At 39.2% G+C, this 26,268-nt stretch overlaps 1 protein-coding gene across 3 annotated transcripts; it reads left to right on the top strand.

Moving 5' to 3' along the window:
• The first annotated feature begins 13,367 nt into the window (after positions 1-13,367).
• Positions 13,368-25,224, top strand: LOC122000883 (tRNA (guanine(37)-N1)-methyltransferase 1-like). Of its 3 annotated transcripts, none has more exons than XM_042555377.1 (11): positions 13,368-13,979; positions 14,990-15,087; positions 17,276-17,380; positions 18,832-18,894; positions 19,053-19,114; positions 19,869-20,370; positions 20,460-20,564; positions 21,065-21,187; positions 23,851-23,957; positions 24,089-24,163; positions 24,814-25,224. In XM_042555377.1, the coding sequence occupies exons 1-11, from the start codon at positions 13,717-13,719 to the stop codon at positions 24,877-24,879; spliced, it is 1,569 nt and encodes a 522-aa protein (XP_042411311.1). In that variant the 5' UTR covers positions 13,368-13,716; the 3' UTR covers positions 24,880-25,224. The 3 variants fall into 3 exon arrangements, with proteins under 3 accessions (XP_042411311.1, XP_042411312.1, XP_042411310.1); XM_042555376.1 differs by having other exon boundaries at positions 13,369-13,979; positions 19,053-19,126; XM_042555378.1 differs by lacking the exons at positions 24,089-24,163; positions 24,814-25,224 and having other exon boundaries at positions 19,053-19,126; positions 21,361-23,928.
• Positions 25,225-26,268: the final 1,044 nt, after the last annotated feature.

The following is a 26,268-nucleotide window of genomic DNA, read 5'->3' as shown; positions in this document are numbered from 1 at the left end:
AAACTCTTGGGGGAACATGCCTTAATGAATTTTGAAATCATCATTGCATAATAAATATGTTCTATCACTTACCACTGACATTGTTGGGTCTATTGCTTCTCGATTCTATAAGGTGAAATGATGTGCCTTGTGATTTTATTCTCCTTGTTATTTAAAATGTGTTTAAATATTTTACTCTATCAAAATCAATAGTTTAAATTAATTTGCTCAATTTTACCATAAAATTTTTCCACCGACCATCAGGATAAATCGGAAAATACTCGCGACAGATGACCCAAAAGTTCAGCATCTTTTAGTTGCACATTTTATTTGGAAGAAAAAATCATGTAAATTCACCATAGCTAGTGATCCTGTCCGGAATCTGAGTCGGATGGACCACCGGGTGAAGTGGCGAGAATGTTGACGTCCCAGAGGGGGTGTGCCGAGATGACTTCTGTGTTGACCAAGTCTTCAGAAGTCTGGTCAACACTACCTGCAGTCAGCGATCGAGTCGCCCCGGTCTCTGGTACCCTGAGGTTCGAGGCAGATCCAACGAATATATAAGTAACAGACTAATAATATAATAATGAAATAAATGAGGGGCGAATACGAAAAACGTACCCTGGCTCAGGGGGCGCCCTCGGATGGGACGCTGGTCGAGTTGTCGTGATCCGGAAGAGTAAATGGATAAGCCAGATGAAGAGCTGGATCTGACGACACGAAGCCGAACGCGGTGGCACGAAACCAAATATGACCTCGGCACACAGACCAGGTTATGATATTGGCACGCAGGCTGAAATCCAATAACGACACACAGGTCGGATAGCAATAGCTACACGAAGATCAAAACATGACACACAACCCAGATCAGTGCGGAGGTCGAAACATAGACTCTGCTCGAAGGCTAGAACACAATGGAAGCGCGATATGGTCAGATTGGCGACAACGGTCATAGTAACCGAATCTGTGCTAGGGGACAGTTGGAGAGGAGGGTCTTGACGAAGCCGGCAGCGAGTGTGTAGGTCTGGCCATGGGGGCGGCCGATGAGGTTGTCGGTGTGAGGGGAGGAGGCGGTGCCTCCTTGGTACGTCGGCGTTGTTGCTGTTGATCGGCGAGGCTGCCATGGCGCACGATGCCTAGGTTGTGGCGCGTCTCCGGTGATGGAGAGGGGGCAACAGAGGCAGCGATGGCATCTTATGTCGGCATCTGAAAGCCTATCCGACAAGGGAGGTAGCCGCTGGCATGAGGTGAGATGATGGAGGTGGCAACCGACATCAAGAGGTAGCGCCGCGTGCATCGGGAGGTAGCGCTGCGTGCTTGGTGACGATCATCGGAGGTGGGAGAGGGAGCAGAGGAGGAGGACGGTGGCGCGCTTCTTGGAGGCGGCCGGCGGCGAAATGTGCTCAGAGATGGCGAGGCCTGTCCCATGGTGGCGGCACGGTGAGGAGAGGGAGAGAAGAAGAGGTGGCGGCCGAAAGCCGACGTCGGCGCCGACGAGGAGCGCAGGAGGGAGGAAGAGAGACCTCTTCCTTCCTGTTGGCGGCGGCGGAGCCAAAGACCAGCCCCCCTTTTCGAACGTGATGCACAGTGCCCTAAAAGGGCTCCCGTTAAATGACCAAAATGTCTTCCTTTCTCCCCCTAATTACCCCTATGTCATCCAATATATCGACATTACAAGTCTCCCCTTCAAGTTTAGTCGAAGGAGGTGTAACTCCGACTAACTAGACCCAGTCAAACAAAAAGTGAATTCCGTCCTGAATGCAGAGTTTGATCGTTGTGCTTGCCATATAACATCAAACGAGTAGCAATGAACGGCAAGCACCTAGCAGAGCAACGAGTGAGATACGAGCGATGAACGCTAGGAGAAGCGATGAAAGGAGGTGGGAGCGGTGAACGAGTTGAGTGTTGTCCAGGCTATAGGGAGAATGTCGAGCGAATCGAAAGACGACGAGCAAAGGGTTCCGAGGGCACGATCGAAAAAATGCCTACCAAGCGATAGAGATAATGTCGTTCGGATGGAATGAGAATCGGGCGAGCGATGTCGAGTGCGCGACCGAGAAAATGTCGACCGAGAAGCAGAGATAATGTCGTTCGAATGGAATGAGAACGAACGAGCAATGTCGCATGCGCGACAGAGAAAATGTCGACCGAACGATAGTAAATCGCGACCGAGCGGCATAGAGAATGATGAACAAGCAAAGCTACGAGCGCGACCGAGAAAAATATTGACCAAGCGTCAATAAATCACGACCGGGTAATAGAGAGAATGATGAACGAGCAAAGCCGTGAGCGCAATCAGAAAAAATACTGACTGGCCGTCAATAAATCGTGATCGGGTAATAGAGAGAATGATGGACGAGCAGAGCCGTGAGCGCGACCGAGAAAAATACAGACTGAGCATCAATAAAAACACGATCGGGCAATAGAGAGAATGATGGACGAGCAGAGACGTGAGCGTGACCTGGAAAAATACTGACCGAGCGTCAATAAATCGCGATCAGGCAATAAAGAGAATGATGGACGAACAGAGTTGTGAGCGCGACCGAAAAAAATACTGACCGAGCGTCAATAAATCGCGATCGGACAATAGAGAGAATGATGGACGAGCAGAGCCGTGAGCGTGACCGGGAAAAATGCCAACCGAGCGACAGTAAATCGCGACTAGGACATCAAATAATGCCGACCTGGATCAAAAAATGCTAAGCGGGTTGAAAGGTGATGGGTGAGTGGTATCAAACGTGCGGCCGAGAAAATGTCAACAGAGTGACAGTAAATCGCGACCGGGAAAAATGTCGACTGGTACAAAGCAAACAACTGAGCATATAGCCAAGTGATACTGATCGGTTGACTAAGAGAAGGCCAACACGGTGATTGAAAGAATGCTGAGTGGGCGCAAAGCCTGTGCGCTGGATAAACACAAAACTTGAGAAACACAGAACCTGAGATCAAATGAGAATGGGAACATAGCCCAGAACAATTAGGCGGTTCTGCGAATGTCGTGTAAGGAGGAAAGCGGGTATCGATCGAGCAGCAAATGCGAGGCAAAGCGATGAGTGAGATGCGAGAGATGAGTTCCGGACAAAGTGGCAAGTGAGGCAGGAGCAGTGAGTGTCGTGCATAGCAATGATTGAGACACGAATGGTGAGTGTCAGGCAGAGCGACAAGTGAGTCGCGAACAATGAGTGTCAGGCAGAGCGATGAATGAGCGGTGAGCAAAATGCTAATGATGAGTGTTGGGCAGAGTGGCGAGTAAAGCGAGTATGATGAGTGTCGGGCAGAGCGGCAAGTGAGCGGTGAGCGCCGACCGAGAGATCGTTGGGCGTGAGAGCATGCTCACTTATAACTCGCACTAGGGCAAGAGTCTGGAATCCCAACCGGAAGGTCGTTGGTCATGAGAGCATGCTCACTTATAACTCACACTGAGGCGAGAGTTTGGGACCCGACCGAAAGGTCGTTGGCCATGAGAGCATGGTTACTTATAACTCGCACTGGGGTGAGAGTCTGGAGGAGTGAGAGCATGCTCACTTATAACTCACACTAGGGCGAGAGTCTAGAGGCGTGAGTGCATGCTCACTTATAACTCGCACTAGGGGCGAGAGTCTGGGACCCGACCGAGTGGTCGTTGGGCGTGAGAGCAGACTCACTTATAACTCGCACTGATGCGAGAGTCTGGGACCCGACCGAGAGTTCGTTGGACGTGAGAGCATGCTCACTTATAACTCGCACTGGGGCAAGAGTCTGGAGACGTGAGAGCGTGCTCACTTATAACTCGCACTAGGGCGAGAGTCTGGGACACGACCGAGAGGTCGTTGGGCGTGAAAGCAGGCTCACTTATAACTCGCACTGGGGCGAGAGTCTAGGACCCGACCGAGAGGTCATTGGGCATGAGAGCAGGCTCACTTATAACTCACCCTAAGAAAGGTAAGAGTCTGGAATCCCGACCAAGAGGTCGTTGGCAATACTCCGATCCGAGACCGGTGGCAATACTCTGGTCCGAGACCAGTGGCGATACTCCAGTCCGAGACCGGTGGGGATACTCTGGTCCAAGATTAGTGGCGATACTCTGATCTGTGACCAGTAGCGATACTCCAGTCTCAAACCGGTGGCAATACTCTAGTCCGAGACCAGTGGCGATACTCCAGTCCGAGACCGGTGGCGATACTCCAGTCCGAGACCGGTGGCGATAATCTGGTCTGAGACCAGTGGTGATACTCTGGTCCAAAACCAGTGGTGATTCTCCAGTCCGAGAGGTCGTTGGCGATACTCTTGTCCGAGACCAGTGGCGATACTTTGGTCCGAGACCAGTGGCGATTATCTCGACCCCGAACGGGGGAGGAAAGAGGTGATATACTCCGGTCTGAGACCGGTGGTGATAGCTCGACCCTGAACAGGGGAGATAAGGAAGTTGATAAGCTTGTTCGAGACCAATGAAGACTGCTCAATCCCGAACGGGGGAGATAAGCCACGAAGGTCGTAAAAGCGGAGCCCGTAACAATATGAGGGAGCAAAGCCTTTATCATACATGATCACAGAGTGGTGTCAACCGTATAAAGATCTGACTTGATCCCTTGACTCCCAAATGTCCGTGAAGTCAGTGAGAGGAATAGTGTCGATCCCTTGACCCCCAAATGTCCGCAGAGTCAGGGAGAAAAATAATCTGAGCCCTGACCGTCAAAGGGAGTGAAACTCATAGCCATATAAGGGAGAAGAGTCCGTAGCAATAGAAGGAAGCAGAGCACCGCGGGTGAAGAGAGCAGAACCTGTAGACGTAAGAGAATGTAAAACAAGTGGAGAATACATAGCATATAGTAATAATAGAGTGAAGCGCCTATAGCAGTAAGAGGGTGCAGAGCCTGTAGTAGTAAGAGGATGTAGAGCCTCATGGTGAAGGGTGCAGAGCCTATAGCAGTCAGAGGCTGCAGAGCCTCATGGCGAAGGGTGCAGAACCTATAACACACCTAATCGGGGAGCTGGGCCCTTGGTCCCTGATTGGAGAGTAAGGCCCCTAGCCTGTAATCAAAGAGCGAGACCTCTAGATCCTGATCGGGAAGTTGTATTGCGAGTTAGTGATCGGTGGAGTTGTGTCCCTAGTGTATGAGCGGGGAGCTATGTCCCTAATATCTGATCGGAGAGCTGGGCCCCTAGTGTTCGATCAAAAATCGAAGGCCCTAGTCTTTGATCAAAGAACCAGGATCTTACTCTCTTATCAGGGGGCTATAGCAGCTCCTATAACCGTAAAAAGGAAACAAAGCATGTAATGTACCTAATCGGGGAGCCGTGACAACCGACTAAGGGTTTGTCTCGGTCCCTTGACTCCCGAATACCCGTGGAGTCATGGAAAAAATATAATGGAAAAACTAATCTATCGACCAACTGAAGTTCCAACTCAATCCCTCGACTCCCGAATACTCGTGGAGTGAGGGTAGAAGATAATATGCTCGTCGGGATCCTCCAGGACTGTGATAATAGCAAAGAACCTCCCGACGTCGTCCATCTTCACGTTCCAGAACAGGTGGAGAAGATTCCCACAGACGGCGCCAAATTGATCATGTGCGGAATCTGAGTCAGACGGACCGCCGGGTGAGGTGGCGAGAACGTTGACCAAGTCGCGACGTCCCAGAGGGGGGGGGGGTGTGCCGAGATGGCTTCTGTGTTGACCAAGTCTTCATATGAAGAGCTGGATCTATTAGCGGCGTCGGAGCCTAAGACCAGCCCCCCTTTTCGAACGTGATGCACGGTGCCCTAAAAGGGCTCCCGTCGAATGACCAAAACACCCTCTTTTCTCCCCTAATTACTCCTATGTCATTCAATATATCCACATCAGTTAGGAATTAAACCGTGGATACTTGGATGACAATATAAATATCCTACCGAGATAAGTTTAGCGTAAATTAGAGGTTTAGTCCGGTAGCAATATGTCAACAAATGCATTAATTGTTGTTTTATTTTTATTTTTTTAAATATCGTTGTGTAGTTATAATTTTAGTTAAGTGTAATATTTTTTTTAATTAAAATTACTAAATATTCTTTTTATATTTTTCCTTAAATTTCTTTATACAGTGTTAGTTTTAAATTAATGTACAATATTTATTATTTATAGTAGATTATTAATATAATTTAAATTTAGTTACTTTGTTTTTTTTCATGGTTTATGTCAGAGAGGCAATACTGGGCTATAGCCCAGCCCTGTTGCCCCATCTAAAATTTATTTTTAAGGAGAGATACAATGTGAGTTTAATTAATTTTGGATTATTGGCTTAGTGCAGATCCTGTAGTGTTGCACATCTCTATAAATTGATGATTAAACCCTCCGTTGAGTTATCAGGAATCGGCGAAGCCACGAAGGGCCTGGATCTAGGAAGCGTCGACGTCTACCATCATCGGCAGCGGAAGAAAGGTCAACCCTAATTTATTTGTTTTCATTTTCATCTTAATCGGATTTTAAAAGTGTCCATCTTCTTGTCCTCATTTTTCTTCGTGATTTAATAGTTACATCTGTTTCAGATGATCATAGGACACGTGGTTTGATGGTTGTCTCTTTTAGTGGATAGATATTTAGGATGCCATAAGATTTAAAGCCTAGAATAATAAATAATCTTTTTTTCCTTGGCCACATAAATTAGATATTTAGACGTGGCATTATGCCTTGTCTTGGTTTTATGTGATTAGTCACTTGATTTTGATTTTGTCTATTTTATTAGCATGTCTACTACTACTCTTAATTGTTTATTTATTCTATTGTTATTTCATTATTTATTTAGAGATATAATTTGAATTATTTTACAATGGAACACCAATCTGTTGTGAAGAAAGGAAAAACGATAGCCTCTTACTTTAAAAAAAGATATCATTAAACAAGTGAAAGCACTTCAATTCCAACTGTCCCTACAAGGCAACATCAATATAGTGAAAGTCATCTGATTCTTAGTGTCCAAATTCCTTCAATTTCCTCTTCAAGCGATGACCATCAATCATCCTCTATTTGTATTGAACGAGATCTGGGAAAAAGAAAACAGATATATGAATATCATATCAATGTACGAGATGAGATAAGACGTTCATATCTAAAAATGGGGCCTTATCAACTAGATATGTTGGAGTATCTGGCTATAAAATTTGGAAGTCAGAATCGTTAGTTTCAAAAAACATGGTTTCAGAAATTTCATTGGTTAGAGTATTCGCCTTCAACAAATAAGGCATATTGCTTTTAGTGTTTTCGTTTCCTGAATGATGTTAATTCATCTAATATCTCAGCACTAGTTAAATAAAGGATTTGACAATTGAAAAAGGGTAAACCAAGGAAAAACATGTGCATTTCTTGCCCATATTGGTTCTACAACTTCTTCACTTCATACTATGTGTGAAAGAAAGGTTGAAAATTTGGCGAGATCCTCGCAACATATTGATAATGTGATGCATGTCCAATCTAAAGAGGAAAAAGAGAAAAATTGAATATAGATGTACAAATGATTTTCTTTAAGATTGTTTAACACTCTATATTGAATGAGATTTAGTTAAGGATATAGATGTAGATTCTATTATAGATGAATTTTATGTTTTAAAATCTCATAGAGCATAACTTTGTTGAATAGAATAATGTAATGACTTTTTTGTTATACATATATATAATCTATTATATTTTTTAATGATATATAATTTATTATATTAACTTCAAGCCTCCCCTAATTTAAATTCTGGATCCGTCCCTAGTTTATATCCTTCTATTAATTAACTCGTACCTTGACTCGTTCTAACAATCTACAAGGGTTGATTCTCTTATGTAGTTAGAAAAAAAATCTCCTATTTGGACTATATGTTATTTATAGGATTATAAATGAATCAAATAGGATTATAAATGAATCAAATGTTTATGACTAAACTTGGTATTCAGCTTAGTAAGAAATTATTTATATTTGGTCAATACATACAAAATCGATTAAATAAAGAGGCTTAAACAACTTGTTAAACTAAACAAATAATCTTGAACACATATGTGTTTAGCTCGTTAAAGTTCGTGAACAACATTCATGAATAATATTCACAAACAACTTTCATGAACAATATTTGTGAACCATGTTTATTAATAAAACTCTTATCAACATATTAATTAAATATACAAAAAAAAAATATCTTTAAAATAAACAAGTAAGTTTGAATTATCCAGTTCAAGAACCAATCAAGCAAACAACAGTTTTAAACAATCAAACAAGTTTGATTGAGAACTCGATTGCATCTAAACAAACCAAGCTTAAGCCAAGCTTAAATTGAAAGCTCGATAACATCTAAATGAACCAAACTTAAGCCAAGCTTAAATTGAAAGCTCAATAACATTTAAACAAGCCAAGCTCAATCTCATCAAAAATAAAACAAACCAAGCTTAAACAATCATTTCAAAAACTTGGTTCATTTTAGGCTCAACTCGGATTGACTCAGTTAGCTTATCAAACAACCTTGATACCCCAAAGCTTAGCTCGACTTGCCTTGTTTACAACCCTAGTTATTTACTACCTTTTACATACCTTCTGTAAGTACCCCATATTAGTTTTGATGTGATCAACCAAATCAAGTTAGGTCCTGCGTATTTGATGTCTTGTGTTTGAGTGTGCAGGGACTTAGGAATGCAAGAAATCAAGCAGAAGATGCGATGGACAAGAAGGATGACACGGGAATCAAGTCGATGGACTCGGTGCATCCGAGGGACGAGAAACTATGGAAGAGTATGTTGGTGGAGCAAGCTAAAAGGAAGCGCGCAACGCTTCTGAGGGATGAGAAGTCGGAGCGGAAGACTGCTCGAGGAGAGAAGGCCGGAGTTGGGTTCGGGTGAGTTCAACTCTGGATGGCCGGAAAATCACCCAAGTGATCGGAGCAGAAAATCGGACAAAGTCAACATGAGTTGACTAAGTCCAAACGCCTAGAAAAAGTCAACGCGCTCGGAGTCCGGGCGCCCAGAGCTAGTCTGGGAACCGAGACTAGTGTGGTGCCGAACAAGCACCCCGAGACTAGTGTGGTGCCGAACAAGCACCTCGGAGCTATGGATCATCGTTGAGTCCACGTCAGTAGCACTCCGGGCGCCCAAACCATGATAAAACTTTATCATCGCACCGTTGCGTAGTCGTTGCGAGCATATAAGGCGCATAACTGGGGGTGCCCAGGGAGGGTTCAAGCGCCCAGAGTTGCTATGTCAGTAAACAGCTAGTTTCGACTAATGAGCTATAAATAGAGCTATGATCTTCTTCATTAAGCACAACACTTTCTATATTCAAGTTCTTTACTTTATTCTTCAAATTTTGTACCGTCAATGTCTTGTACGAGGTTTCTCCGCCTCTAACTCATGTCAAAAAAGGAGTTTGCTACTTGAGTTTCATTTACCTTGGATGAGCAACCTCCCCAGTTACAAACCAAGTAAATCTTTTATCTCATATTTACTTTTTATACATTTTAGTTTCGTTTATTGAAATATTTATATTAACTTAAGTTGAAAGCTTCGAGAAGAATATTTTTATAATTTTAGGTCATTCATCCTTTTGCTGGATGCACCGGGATCTATAATTGATATCAGAGTGAGGACCTTTCAGAAGGACAAACCACCGACCAAAATAAAGAAATTGATGGTTAGACCAATCTTCTACTTGACAAAGTTCAAGGGGGAGTTCGTACACTAAAAACGCCGAATGGAGGTATTTCTTGTTGAATCGAGACCACGCTAGAGGGGGGGTGAATAACGCTCGTGGCTTTCACTCGTTTCGGAATCGTAAAACTCGAATAACGCAGCGGAATAAACAAAAATAACAAACACAAGGGACGCCAAGATTTACTTGGTTCGGAGCCTTGGTCGACTCCTACTCTAAGGCACGCGATCGTTGATCACTTTCGATGGGCAACAACTATAATATCGGAAATAAGTACAATTGTGTATTACAAGTGTAATAAAGGAAAACTATACCGACGACACAAACTGGAAATCTTGAAGCTTCTGGTCGTCGGGAACTTGTCGTAGCACTTCTGAGTTGTCTTGTTAGCAGCACTTGGAGGAAGGAACACTTGAGAACTGATGATCAAACCTGTTGCTCGAAACCTCCTTTTATACACTGCTTAAGGCGCCTCAAACACCATCCAAGGCGCCTCCAACATGCCGAGTCAGCCGCGTGGATCAGAACTGAACTGGTCGAACTCATCCTCTTGAAGGCGCCTCCATGCTTATCCAAGGCGCCTCCACTCAATGGTTCAAGGCGCCTCTAGCTCCTCTTCGCAGCCAACTTCTGCTTTGCACCTGAGGCGCCTCCAAACTCCATGGAGGCGCCTTGGACACTGTTCATCCGGGGCTAGACTTGCTCCTTTGTCCCTGCAAGACACGTCAGTCCACAAAACACACACATACCCTACAAGATAAAGTTAGCGCACATAAAATATAGTAAAAGTAGTATTTGACAGTCTCCGGGCTGTCCGGTTCTGACTTCAGATTTCCAATCGGAAACCTTAGGTAGAACCAATGCCTACTGTTCCCTCTTCCGGGGAACGCGCCCTTACCTACTCCATTCAGGAGAGTTTACCTGTTTTAGTTCTCCAGATCGACTGGACTTTTGCTCGGCGCTCGAGTCTTCCGGTCTTCATGTTGGACGTCCGGTCTATGACCCGTCCAGTATTCCACCCGGTCGTGACATCAGGATTTCAACCTAGGGTTACCGCCCCCTAGGATTTTTGTCCGAAGACCTCAACCCGCGAAGGCTTTCTGCATAGGGTTACCGCCCCCTATGACCTAGGGTTACTGTCCTCTAGGGTTTTCCATCTGCCTAACCGCAGCTAGAACTTTTACCTAAGTACACTTAGAACTTTTCCTGTAACATTTATTCAACATATTAGTAAATAAAACACCTTAACTTTGAACCGTTTGCCATAATCAAAATATAGATTCGATCGTCGGATGCTTTCTATACCAACATTTTAAAAAATTTATTTTAATTTTTTTAATTATAAAGTATGATTTTATACTTGAAAGGATGATTGAAACGAACAGCTCGAGCGGAAAAAGAGATCATCTATGGTTAAGTAATATTAAGAAAAATTGAATAGTATGTTTTTTTTTAAAACAAATGCTTAATGGAGTACACATCAATATATAAATAAAAACTAAGATAAAATTATGCTGGTGTCAAAAATATTTTGCTGACAATAAATCCTACCGTGAAATGGATGTTGATAGTTTAATAAAAGAAAACAATAACAGATTTTAAGGTATAAAAAATCACAGATTTTAATGCATAAAATAGCAGATTTTAAGAAAAAATATGTGAATTTAAGAGGAAAAAATCACATATTTTAATGCATAAAAAATGTGATTTTAAGTGGAAAAAATTACGGATTTTAATTCGGGCAAATTCGATATGGTATATTAAATTTTACATACTATATCAAAGATTTTGATATCATAAAAATTATATCAATATTATATTAAAAGAGACCTGCTTTTCCCCTCTCCCCTGACACCCTCACCTCTCAGTCTCACCCATTTTTTGACTTTTATATCCCTTATTCAACGTCTATGATTTTTTTTTACAAATTTTTATTTCTTTTTAATCAGTTTTTTTATCAATTTTTTTTAACAGTTTTATTTTTTAATCAGTTCTTTTTTATCATTTTTAATCAATTTTATTCTTTTTAAATAATTTTTTATTATATATTTATCATGGTAAATAATATTTATTTAATATTAAAAAAATAGTATAATTTTTTAATATTTTATTTATTTTTTAATTATATATTTTCACATTCCACACACACTCTCTTCCAGCTCCATCATATTATTTACCTTTATACTATTTTTTTATTCCAATTTTTTTTTTGTTTTTTATTAAGTATTTTTTCGACAAGAATATCATATTTATAATCTGAGATCGGATTCTATGTTCTTAATTTTCTCTGTCCTCGTGTTCCACTCGTCGTCTCAGCCCACTATCGGCGACCTCTAATCGTCGTCCCGACCAGAACTATACCCTAGGGGGAAGGTGAACTCAGGAGGATCACCATTGACACGATCAACATCGGTATTCGACCGAATCTGAGAAGGGACTCAAATCGACGGTGAAGAAAAGTCTGCTCAGATCTGGCCAAATTTTGACGCTGATTGCGCCGATGGCGATGAGTGGGAACAAGTGCAGGTGATATTGGAATAGAGGATTGATCTCTTGTAATTTTTTATTTTTTAAAAAATAGTATATTTTAGGAGTTATTATTTATAAAAAAAATTAAAAGTAAAATATGGATAAAAAATAAAAAAATTTGATGAAAAAATAATAAACAAAATTTATTAAAAAAATAAAATTAAAAAAGTAAATTCAACTGAAAAAAATTTAAAGAAATAAATAAAATAAATAAAAAATAATTTGTTATTTAAAGAAGGAGGGGTGAAAAAGTCATTTAATAGAGGAGAGAGAGGGGGGTGGACTTTCAGAGGTGGGAAAAGTAATTTACATATTAAAAATATAGATTTTTAGTATGAAATTAATTTTATACCATTAGCTACACAAACTTTAAATGTTTAATCTAAAATCAAAAACTTATTTCGTTATCAAGGACACATTTACATTCTTACTATTAGAGTCGTCTGATAAAGAATCGACAAAATTAATCTCATCATTCAAAAATGCTCATTTTATCCTTCTATTGTGATCAAATTCTCCAACTCATCAAATTTTACCTAACAATAACAATAAATAAAAAAACACTAAATACTAAAAAATTAAAGAAAAAATACAACGTAATGACGTGAGGATCATGAAAAGAGAGTGAATGAAGTTAAGATGAAATGGTGATGAAAAATTACCCTAGTGTTCTTTTAAAATTGATGGAGTTGACCGCCATTGTCGACTTATCATGTCTCTTTGCGCTGCTTGACAAAGACGAAGGGATGAAGACGGATAATCGTTATCGGTGCTTCGGTGATGGAGGGAACGGAGATGAAAGAGTAGGGTTGGCAGATTTTTTTTTTTTGAAAAAAATAAAGGGAGAAGGATATTATGAAAAAAAAATATGAAGGGGTATGATGATTTGATTAATTCTAAATTGTGTACGGTTTTTTTGTTTTTTTTTTGGTAATATGTAAAATTAAAGAGTAAATGGCCGTTTTAAAATGTTGAACTCGAAAATATTGGTTTTGAATTTTCTATTATTTATTTTTCTATTGGATGATTACTTTGACTTAATTTTGGAGGAGTGATTTTCTGATCCAGAATTCTTACCAAGAAGGCCCTGTAAATTTATTGATGGGTAAATTAGACCTTACCTGTTTGATACATAGGCTATAGTCCATCTACCAAAGACTGGTCCAGGTCTCCAGGATCCTTGACCTTGCGATTGATGTTGTGGCAATCTAGCCGTCGATCTAATGAGGCCCTGGCCGTCACCAGATTTAGGGGCCGGGCGTTGTCCCGGCTTTCCTCCGCCGCCAAGCTCGATCACCCAAGGCTCTAGCCTTGGATTTCACCAACATCATCTCCCACCCTGGTAACGCTGAGCGTGTTATCAGCTTAAGCGCCGTCACAACCTCGTTCTCGACTCAGTCGTCGTTCCGACATCTCTCACCGTCGACGGAACCGTCACAAGCGGAAAGATCGTGCGGTGGTCTCTACACTACGCCACGCATCGATTAGGGAGTTTCTGTTCGAGGGCATGCTCAGTTACTTTTGGCTCGTTCAGAGAGTAAATAGGGTTACGTAGCCACGTTTAAGTTCGCTGGCGGTCATGGTTGACGCGGCGGAGGATATGCTCCAGTCTATCAGCGAGGCTTCCACCCATTGTACCGCCCAAACAACGGCCGGTCACGATTCCTTCAGCTCAGCACCAGATGGGTTCTGTTATTCCGGAGATTCAAAGAAACCCTTCTCGGAAGGGAACTGCTCGTCTTTGCAGTTGTTGGACGAGAGCAGGTTCGACGTCAAGCTCCAGCTTTGGGCTTTAAGGATACCCCGGGAGCATTGCGTAACCGTCAGCCGTCTACTAAGCGGGTCAGTAAATCCCCGAAATCTCTGGATTTCTACGTTTTTTAATCCTATTTAATTGCTCCCATCTGGAACGGTGGATGGGCCTTTTCTGGTTCATGGAATGGAAGGATAATAAAAGGAGCGTTCACGCAATCTACCAAGATTATAGAGTTCAAAACATTAGATTGGAGTATACAGTGTCTTTGGATTGTATATTAGTGTTATGTTAGCTATGTAATAAACCTTAGAATGAGAAAGTTGAAATAAGTGTGGTTAGCCAACTGAGTCCTATTTACCTTCTGAAAGAACTCTTGTATAGCTTAGAATAGTCGCTTAGATAGAAAAAAGCCAGCAATTTGAAATTAGAGGACAAAGTATAGTTGTTTAGGCCTTAGGGGTTCGTTATTCATGGCTTTCAATCATACTGTACTTTGAATCAACTTACTCTTGCTGATGGCTAGCTAAAGAAGCAAAAAATAGCAGCCTGATGGACTCAGTAGTAGGCGCCTATGCATTTTCAAAAAAATAAGAGGAAAACTGATCGTGAAATAGATAAATGCTGATCATGATTGGTAATGCTTAAAATATAAATTGGGGATGCCATATTTTCAGAAATTATGTAAATGACTCTAAGGTAATCGCCAATATATCTTTGAGAATAAATTGAAACTTGATATTCTTTTTACAGCTTTGTTTCAGAATGACGTTTTCAGTGTGTTCCATCATGCTATTTGCTACTTACAATGCGTTGGCTGGTTCAATAGATCCAATATCATAATTAAACTAACTGATTCTTTGATAATGCTAATGATTTAATCATGAATTATCACATACGTACAAAATGTTTCCCTTTTATATGTATAATAACACAAAAGGTATGATAAAATTTATGAACTACATGGATGACCATCGCAAAGGAATTAATTCTTAGGCCAACATTATGCCAACATGTAACATATGAAAAAATTATTTGAAAAAAATTATTTCTTTTACTTTGTTGAACTAGCTGGTGACATGTTTTCTTCTTTATGCAGATACTTGATTGATAAAGTGCGTATTAAACCCATTGTTGAGGATCCAACTAGCGAGAAAAACCGATTAATCATTCTATCTGAAAGTATTCAAAATCCTGGTGAGGCTTTATATCTAATTCAGCTTCATAATCCAGTCAATTTGCTTTAAAGTTTGTCTACATTTTTGTAACTGAATAATCCATTTCTAGTATTCTCCTAGTTATGTTTTACAAGACTTAACCTGATTAAACTGCTTTATTGTTTGATTAGGTAAAATTTTAGTGCTGTAGAACCTTCTACCTTTTAATTGGTGCGGTCTAAGGATCCAATCAGGAGCATCACCTAGAATTGATATTAAATAAATTTTCCTGGAATTTGTTCAAATATGAAGAACAGAAGAAGATTTTGCATATTGATTACTTAATCGATCCACTCATTTTTGTAATTTTTTTTGGGTCTATTTCCACTGGGCTTTAGTTGCTCATATAGCTCTAAATCTAGGGTTAGAACTAGATACAACTTGCAATCTTTTTTTATTATTTTCTGTTGGCCTTGTGTATGCATATATACATGCAGAACTTGTAGTTGTAGATCTAAATTTATACCCCAAGGTGGTAAATAGGTTTCAACTCTATATGACTATTTATTAACATCTATAGGGGTAATTATTTCATCATTTCACATATTCTTTGATAACACTTCTTTAATCATAACATAGTCTTTGATCAAAGTGGACTCTTTGCTCGCCTATCTATCAAAGATTAGTTGCCTTTTGTAGTTATCTACTTCATTATTTTTCCTTCCATTTACATAACTTTTCCATGTATGCTGGGTCAAAACACCTTGTGCATGGTTATCTTACTGCATCTAGTTTTCAAGGAAAAACAGTTACTATTGCCTAATCCTAGGAATCACAAGAATGTGTAAACTTTGGTTAAGATTTTCCTGAATAAAAGATGGGGCTATGTTGGGTTTTCTTTCAACAACCATAGCTATTGTACTTTCAAGAAACAAGCAACTGTTACAAATATGCAATCAAATGGTGGTCGCTTGGTAATTTATTTCTTCATTTACATGTAGCTCGGCTGGTTCCACTATGAGTTTATTTGGTTCTGCCTACAAATGGGCAGTTAAAATTAGGATTTGCTACACATTGATTTGTTTACAGGCATTTTGGGTCTGCATACGAATTTCTATTTGTAAATCCATTGTAGTTAGGATATAGAAAGTTGTCTATTCTGAGAATTCCTACGTGTTGGATTTTACTACCATGTAATATCACTCACACGTTGAACTAAATAACACCATATATATATATATATATATATATATATATATATATATATATATATATATATATATACAAGATTGATATGCTGCGCGCCTGCCCAGTGCGCGACTTGCCTTCCTGAACCTCCTGATCGGTCCAGAGACCGATCAGGGAACCGATCATTTTCTGATCGGTCTACAGACCGATCAGGAACCTCCTGATCGGTCCAGAGACCGATCAGGAGGTTCCCTGATCGGATTGGTGACCGATCAGGAAGGCAAGTCGCGCACAGTCGCGCACTTTGCAGGCGCGCAGCATATCAATCCTATATATATATATATATAATATTCATTTTTTAACTCTGATTTCATTTTCCTTATAAATTCATAAAATAATGAGAGTATTAGAATAAAAAAATATATATAATATTACTAGCACGTCATTTTTTCACAAAATATTGAAATTTCTACTAGTCTTGCATAGAATTCACAGAAGGACATGATTTGTACAGTAGTACAGCCTGACTACAATGATTATTATCGAATTTAAAACAAACATTCAAATATTTGAATATGCCATTTTAACTTTGTTTACATGGTTCACATCAATAAGATGTTATCAACAATATTAAATTAAAAGGTACTTTAATAGTAACAAAAGATCTTTTTTTAATGAAGATTTAAAATAACTGGCAAAAATATATATTATTAATTGTTATTATACTCTTGTTTAAAGACGTGCCTATTCTAGCATAATGTTATAGTTTTTTCTCTGGAATTAAAAGTATAAAAAGAACAAGAATGTCAATATCAAATATCTTAATGTATTATAATTTTGTCATATATGAGAATGCCCATTGCAAATATGAGTTTCATTTACATGCACCTAGACACCCTAGTTAATAATATCATTTACACCATTTTCTTTGCCTGCAATCAGTATTTGCAGGCATTACTAATTGCAGGCAGTCTAAGGCCTTCTATACCAGCATCATCTCATGAATTAAAATTGACAGTTTTGTCTTATTTCAATTACAGATCTATCTGAAATTCCAAGTCATCTGCTGGATTCACTTAAGGACATTTGCAACATTGAAGCAGTGCCACATGAATTAACATTAGGATATTCTTATTGGGGCGTTGGTAAGTTACATGGGGCCCATGTTTCTTTGGTCAAATCCTAGTTTTATCCGTAGTTTGTGATGATCGTTAATTTTAGCTCCATGTGTTTGTCTCTGCGAATACCTTTAAGGATTATTGTCTTTTTCAATTTTCTTGAGAAATGAAGAGAAGAAGATAATTTAACTTGGTTGGGTTAATTCAGATTTCAATAACAGTATAACACATTTACCCTAAGGTAAGAGCCTTGAGATCTTATTGTTCAAGTTGTGCTTTGAGATTATATGACATTGTGTATTTGTCATCTTCTTCCTCAAAATTTTGATTTATGTTCCTCATTTTTTTTTGTCTGTAACCTTCTATCTTATATTTCTTTTCAACTCATTCTATCCCTTATTTTACAAGGAGACCCTGAAAGGCTGAATGACTTGAAAATTCCCAAGCTGCTAGATTCCCATCTAGTTTTGTTTCAACAATGTATGATAAAGAACAGAAAGAATTTTCTATCCCTAAGGTTTCCCGTCTCTCCTCAAAACACCTCCTCTTTGTTAATACCTAATGACAGAGGCAAGGGTGGTAGAGGCAGCTGAAGAATTTGTGCAAGTTTGAGTGCTAATTTTGCTGCTGCCTTTACTTGCAGTAGCTGTCACTGCCACTTGCACCGCCACTGTTCAGTGTCTACTTGCTTGCCCGCTTCCACCACCACTATCAATTTTATGTTCCCTGATACCAGTTTTATTATTGACACAATTTTCTCAATATGAGCTATTTATCTCATTATAGAGGAGAAGACTCTTCCTAGCAATCCTTATAAGGTCAATCTTGTTATATGAATAATTGAATGTTCTACTGAACTATTGGAGTGTAGTAGTGCCATGAAATTATAAGTTTGAAGCACAATGAATAAGCAAAATAACTTGTATAATTTGTGCTTCAAACTTATATTAAAGATGAAAGAGATTGAGGCCATAGATTAAAATTTCATGTTGCTTCTCCTGATATGTATGAGGCATGTCGTTTCAGACAATGAAAAATGGATCTTTTTCCTAACAACTGCACCATGTCAAATTCACCATTTTTTACATTGCTAATGGTTGGTCAAAGGCTTTCTCAACAAGGAAGAAAGTTTGACAAAACATTCCTATTAGGAAGGTGGCAATTGGCAAGGCAGCGAACAACATCTTTAGCATGGTTGCCCTCTGATGTAAATAGTATTTTCAGGATAGAAAATAAAAAGATGCCAAAGTAATAGGTTGACAAACATGTTAATATTTGATCAATTTGGTACCATCCTTTTTCATGAATGTCCTTTTTGTTGTTGTAGTTTGTTGTTGCTACCATTATTTCGGATTGGTTTTCTTTAGATATCATTTTTTCAGCATTAGTCATTCAACTAAATTGTGAAGGTTGAGGATATTTCTGATCATATCTTCTTCTTCAATTTCCATATGTTAGTTTGTCTTCTCTTTTTGCAGATCATATTTTAAGGCAAATACTACCCTCTGGAGTGGAGGTGCCATCTTCTTTTGAAACAATAGTTAAGTTTCCCTTAGCATAATTTACTCTACTTGCACCTGTTCAATTTAAAGATAAATGTCATTCATAAAGCTGATTTCAGTAGATTAAATATGTTTCCCTTCTACTTTCTTCAATTTTTTGCTTGTATTAACAATGCTTGTATTTCCTCAATCTACAGGACATATTGCACATCTCAATTTAACAGATGACCTACTTCCTTACAAGGACGTCATCGCAAAGGTTATTTATGATGTATGTCTTATGCAACTCGATTTATTGTATTTATCCATCTTGTCTACGTTTCTACATGCTAACGAAGTTATCAAATTCAACCATGATGCTTTGATGTGGTTGTCAATAAGATTTAAGTTAGCGTACATATAATGCACAACAATTTAGAATAGTACACATGGAGCTTGTGAAGCTTGTATACTTGATGCAATTAATTTGTTTTTTTGCTCAATGCCTTGATGACATGAAACAAGGTGGACTTGTTGGCATGGAAGATCAGATAGCTTAGAGTGAGCTTGGGAGAGCTTGGTGCATTTGATGGATTAGAGACCTAACATGAAGTGGGCTCCAGGGCATGTACCATCGAGTCATTGTGTTGCAATCATAGAGAATTGTTTGTTCGATGGCTCAGTAGCCTATAACAAGGTGAATTCGTAAGCATGGAGGATTGAATGACATAGCGCAAGCTTAGAGAGCTTGGTGTGTTTGATGAATTAGAGGTTTTTTTAAAATTTTTTTGTGGGGTGGGGAGGGTTGACATCATTGTAGATATTTGCACACTACCTATTGGCTTGATTGTGAAGCCTTCAGACAGGGGACTATTTATCCTAAGTCATATTTTACAACTTTGCTTAGGTCCCTGGACTTTTCTGTTACTTTGGGGGGAACTTTTTTTATTATTAGGATTCTTTATGACTATATGCATCCTCTCCTTTATGAGTTTCCAACTTTTAGTTAACTTAATATATACTTTTACATGCAGAAGAATCAACCAAGAATTCGGACTGTGGCGAATAAAGTTGGGACCATAACAAATCAGTTTCGAGTGCCAACTTTTGAAGTCCTGGCAGGAATAAGAGATATGGTCACTGAGGTTAAACAGTATGGTGCTACATTTAGGCTTGATTATAGTTTGGTCTATTGGAACTCAAGACTTGAACACGAACACATACGATTGATTTCACAGTTCAAGAGAGGAGAGATAATATGTGATATGTTTGCTGGAATAGGTCCTTTTTCAATTCCAGCAGCTCAAAAAGGTTGTCTCGTTTTTGCCAATGATTTAAATCCACATAGTGCTAGTTATCTACAGCTAAATGCTAAGATCAACAAGGTAGAGGATTATGTTTGTGTACATAACATGGATGCAAGAGATTTCATGCAGCATTTGATGACATTTCCTGGTTCCGAGGGCACAATTAATACTGCAGGGGCTGTTTCAAATGCTGATCATGTTAATGCGCTACTGACTAGCCAAAAACAAGGTTGGATATTTGTTACAAATGACACTTAAACCATGATCATGTATGCATTTCCCCAAGATTTCCGATAGTAATTATCTGCCATTTTATAGTTGGTGCCAAAGAAACTCTTGATGCATCCAATGATCATCGGAATTGTTTGGATCGTGCTCCAAAGGATGAATTTTCTACTACTAAAAGACAATTTGATAATACTGGTGAGGGTTTTTTCTTTTTTTTGGATGAAGTTTATGGGGCATTTCTTTTTTTGGTTTTGAGTTTAGCATAATTATTATTTTTATTGTTGTGGAACATCAAGCCATCCTGTTTAACTGTCATTAGACCTAAAGATCAACGGCAATGCTATCAGCTGCAACTTCAACTTATGGGGTTGCTGCTGAGAGCCTGACACACTGTTTTGATAGAGATTGTTATCGCTACTTCCTATGTACGTGCAAGATAGTTTCGTAAACATAGAGTTAGCTTTTGGATTTTGAGAGGCATACAAGTATGAGAATACAATTCTGGTTAAAATTGAATTAATACCTAAGAACTCCAGTTTCATTCCTCAAAGGATTTGAACATCAGTACCTTGTGGCAACTGATGACCAGCACAACTAATTGCATTTGTGAATTCCTGTTGAGTTTGTAAGTCTACTAGAGTAGTAAGGGAATTTTTTCTGATCCATTTTCCTGAAGATGCTTTTGGTGACAACAGGGTTTCTGGAAAATGGGAATATCACAAAGCGAACGAGGGGCCTCCCTTTGACAGAATCCAGGCCATGGGCACATGTGGATCATGTGATCATGAATCTTCCAGCTTCTGCTTTGGAATTTCTAGGTGAGTATTATTTTTACCAATTTCCTTGAGCATGAATTCAGTAGCGCTTAGAACCTATTGGTGTAATATATTTCAAAGATCCTTAAATTTGGAGAGAAGTCATGTGTCATGAATATATATGTTTCCTATTCATTAACTGTTGAAGCCATTTCACTCCTGTGTTTCTTTTGCAGAAATCTGGGATGGTAGGTTGACCTGAGATCCGCCTGTTAAGTTTGCTATTTTCAATGTTTCATGCATTTCGAATTCAATGCTTCTTTCTTTTTGTTTTTCCCCCTTTGGAAGCATAAGACAGGCATCAGTAGAATAGTGAAGTACCAATCTCTGGTATGGTAAGGCTATGGCTTTAGATATGTCCAATGGGTACGGGTATGGAAAGTAAAAAAATCACTGGTCTCTCAGCCCATTGATACCCCGTGTCCCCTCACTTGATCATCATGGATTAATTATATTCTACTTAAGACCATAAAATTCAAGGTCTTCTTGCTGATTGGTGGCTCACACGCCAACTGTGGCCTAGTCCTCAAACGGTGGTAATTGACAATACCCAAACATGGAATCTAGTGCATGTCCTATGTGTTTGCTTCCGTGCAAGTGTGTGTGTGTGTATATATATATATATATAATGATTTGCTATGCCGCGAACCATTATGTCGCGTGATTATGCGGACTAGGGCGCGCCCTAGATTGAATCCAGGCACCTGGATTCAATACGAAGTTGTTTTTTTTTTAATTTTTTTGTTTTTTTATTTTTTTGGTATATTACATGTATTTAGAGTTTAAGATTTTAGGATTTAGGAGTTGGGTTATTATGGGTTTGAGCCAATAAGATTTTCCCTCTAAGGTTCAAGCTTCTCTCTTGGGTTATAGCGTTCAAGATTAAAAATTTTAGATGTTCACGGAATATATTATATGGATTTAGGGTTTAAGATTGTAGGATTTAGGGGTTGAGTTATAATGGATTTAAGCTTATAATGGGTTTAAGCTAATAAAATTTCCCTCTAGGGTTCAGGCTTCCCTCTTGGGTTATAGTGTTCAAGATTAAAAATTTTAGATGTTCACAGGGTATAGTGTTCATCTTTAAGGAATTGTTGATTTTTAAAAATAAAAAAAATTGAATCGAGGCGCCTGGATCAAATCCAGGCGCCTCAACCCTGTTAAAAAAAAACCTGACGAAGGCGACTCCAATGCATTGGAGACGCCTTGAGTTGTGGCGCGCACGAATCCGCAGCAGGCGGGCCGCACCATAGCAATTCTATATATATATGAATTCTCCAAGGCAAAGTGTGGTTAGCTGGTTGGATGATGACCTGTCCACCTGACACATCTTTTTCATTATGTGCTCAGATTGCCCCTTCTCTGTGATTCTTTTGGAAGTGGTGACTGCATCTGTAAACTAGCTGGGTTATGTGCTCTTTGCAATCCTTCTGTAAGATACCTACTTTCTTTGCTGCGTCCCACAGGCTGAGATCACTCCTTATCAATTACCATAACGCATGCCTATTTTCCTGACATTCTATTTTGCTTGTAGTGCCACCTTTATGACCATCTCATGGCCTATCCTTTGAATTGATTGATATCCCGCCCAGTCATAATTGGAACCCTCTCGAATTGATGGAGGTCTATTGGCTTTGCACTTAAGTACAAAAATGAAGGGAACTAATGTTGCATCCTTTGTGAGGTCCAGACAGTACAAAAGTGCTACCTCAGCACAAGTTCCCATCAGCAGCTCAACTTTATCTCTGTTATTCTCATAGGAATTGGTGGATCAATGATGCAAAGATACAAGGAGCCCATGATAGCATTCAAGTAGTTTAGTTATTAGGTTGGCACGCCCATCCGTGAGTTGTTTATATTATGGGTGTAGGAGCACTGGAGAATCATATGCGTGGTTGTTTTGTATAGAAAATTAGGACTTAGGAGCTGTGACAATCTTACTCTTATTGTCTTTGTAATTGTTATATTTATATTAGGGAAGAAATGAAACATAACACACTTTTTCTTGACTTTGCATAATCTTTTCTTATACATATTTTATCGAGAGCTTGAGTTCCCTCATCGTCCATAGACTATGGATCAGCCATAGAGTTGATCCATGACACATTCTGCATGTGGTTCTTGTATAATGTTTGTTGAATTTGGGCAACATATTCGTTGCATGCTGGGGCCAGGTAGTTTGCGAGCTATGGCAATCCAAGCTATTTGTTGTGGCTTAAAGTCACATGTTATTAGTAGTCCGTGCCCTATAGCCAAGCTAATTATTCATCTGGGATTTCACTTTCAGTGGCACATGGAAATTGCATTGTAAGTGTTGCCAGTATGCAAAAACTTCAATGCTTCAAGCATTAAAATATGGCATTGCTTGTTACTTTTTTAAGGGTCTCCTGTTCATAAGTAATGGTTTACTAGAGAAACTTGCAAGCCTATACTATGCTGTTTACATGCCCTATAATTACACAGAACAGCTAAGGTTCTTAACAATCATGAATGGACCAATATTTAAAAAATTCACTTCCACTGAGGTTATTTGCCAATGATGTTACTTTGGCTTCTTTTTCGTGTTTGCTTTAGGTTATTTTAACTTGCTTATATGTGAAATATTACAAATTTCTTAAGTTATACATAAACTTCTATAAATTTATGCACTGTGAATGGTCTGGTAGATGTCTTCAAAGATCTTATTCAGAGGGAACAATGGAGAGGGCCTTTACCATGGATCCACTGCTACTGCTTCATGCGAACAACTGAAACAAAAGAATCAACATTAGCAGTGAGTAGCTCCTTGACATATGCAGTTCAGTTGATTACAAATTTGTACCATTTACTACCATGCATTCGATTATTAGGTAGGATTTAATCGTTTGTGATTCATCAAGAAAGTATTGGCCATTTCCTTTGCAGAAAGCAGAGGCTTTTTTGAGCACTAGAATACCAGAGCCATTTTTTCATCGGGTTAGAGATGTTGCTCCTAACAAGGTATAATATACTTCAATTGTTGCTTTAAAAGTAGATCTTGGTATTATGGAGCATCACTGATAACCTTGTAGGAAAGATCCATTCAAGCTATTCCAAATAGTTTCATGTATTGAAATGACGTAGCTAAGTTGGTACCCAAGTTGTAGACTTGTATCATGTATTGATATGACGTTGAATTTTAATATTGTGGAATTTGAAACAAAAAAAATTGCTTTTTACATGGGTAATACAGTAACACCTGATCCAGAAAACCTGGCGTGGAAGTCCTACCATAAAGTTAAGGTGCTACTGCCCAGTATTTGCTCAAGAAATAGATGCAGAGTTAATATATGTGTCGTAATGGAAAACTCATTTTTATGTCACATTTTTCATGTTGATATAGACATCACTAACTGTTGGAGAGTAGCAACTATGCCAGCCCATAGGGCGATATACATCATTAACTAGATATTACGGTTTGTGAATTTTGTTAAACCATTACAATATTACAATATCATCCCAATCATTATTTTCCAAGACGGAACAAGTGCATTGCAAATATGCTCACTACTATGCACCCCAAGTATCCATGTTCATTTTCACGTTATTACATTTTATAAGTGTTCAATTTTTTAGTTCCATAACCTTTTCTTGCCATTTGTCATTTTCAGGTAATGTATTGTTTAAGCTTCAAGTTACCTGCAGATGTATGTTTCCAAGGTGTCAGTGGTGCTTGAGGTCCATCAGCATTGAATACTTGATAGAGAGAAAATGCATATTAGTCAGCTCTGACTTGCTCCATAATTAGGATTATTTTTGTAACTTAGATGACAGTATATTACCGGCTTCACTCGACTGGAATGCATCTCTAACTTGTTTTTACTTTTGGGAAGTTTTCTTGTAACATACGTGGATGTAAGTTTCCGAATAGGTATAGTTTGTGTGAATTGCACAAGGAAATTTCAAAACTGGCATGCTTCCGAGGCTATCACTGATTTTAGTTCCATAACTTTTGTTAAAATGTTTTTTGTGGAGAAAACGGTTGCATCACTCTTAATGGAAGTCAAAAATCTTATTTCTTATATCGTGGTTGGCTGGTCCCTGGGGTACTACTGTCTTCTTCCATTATTGTAAAAGATAATGCTTGGATGTTGATCCTATTTGAAAATCATAGAGATGATTGGTTGGGAATGTGATTTCTGGGTTGATCACGTATAGAATTTGTTTTGCTTTGCATAATAAGAAATGTCAGTCAGTGTTGAGTTAGGGAAGGAATATCTGACGTTGGTCTTTGGATGCTCAAGTCAATTATCGAAAAGCTAGAAGGAAGTGAAGCAACAACAAATACAGACGTGAATAGTGAATAATGCATATTTTCATTGGTGCATGAATCCTTTTTATATAGTACCTCCGCGAGTGACGTGCACGTTCCTCGAGACGTGGCATGTTTTTCAATTTGTCCTATGAAAGGATCTGTTAGTAAAGTATCTCTGACATTATACCTTAACAAGGCATGTAAATTCCTGACAAGATAGTAGAAGTTTCCGTCGTACGATCTACCCGTTGATCATGTCTCGTTGTCAACGGTATTATCTCCCAAAAGGATATCAAAGGATATGTGAGGGGTCCTACTATTTGACCGAGCGAGGGAGCTGCTTGGTAAGGGATCACCACTTGGTCGACCTCTGTTGCTTCCCTGCAATGACTTGATTCGATAGATTGTTTACGCCCGACCGGACTAACGCTCCGGTCATCTCAACGTTCTTCTGCTCCGTGATGAGCGCCTGATGATTTTGGATATACGGGTGTTCTACTTTGACCAGCCATTTGTCGGTCGAGCGCTGCCTGTCTAATCGGCCACTGGAGTAGATTTCTGTTCGGCCCCCTTTGGTGAGTCCGTTGGTTCTCTGGTGTTGACTTCCTTGACTTTGACTTTTACGTTGATTGCTATCTCTATCCTTTGACCTACACTTAATGGACCCCTCTTTTATCACTGCATCATATACACGTTACAAGAATGCAGAGATATTGTGCAACAAAAGGCCACGCAAGATTCTGAATTGAATGAAATATAGCCCCCATGAGATCCACTTGTCGTAACAAATTGTTCTATTATTCTCTTCCAA

Source organism: Zingiber officinale, chromosome 7A, assembly GCF_018446385.1.
Source record: "Zingiber officinale cultivar Zhangliang chromosome 7A, Zo_v1.1, whole genome shotgun sequence".
In the NCBI taxonomy this organism is placed as follows: Eukaryota; Viridiplantae; Streptophyta; class Magnoliopsida; order Zingiberales; family Zingiberaceae; genus Zingiber; species Zingiber officinale.
The sequence above is the reverse complement of the archived record's forward strand: the minus strand, read 5'-3'. Positions and strand labels throughout refer to the sequence as shown.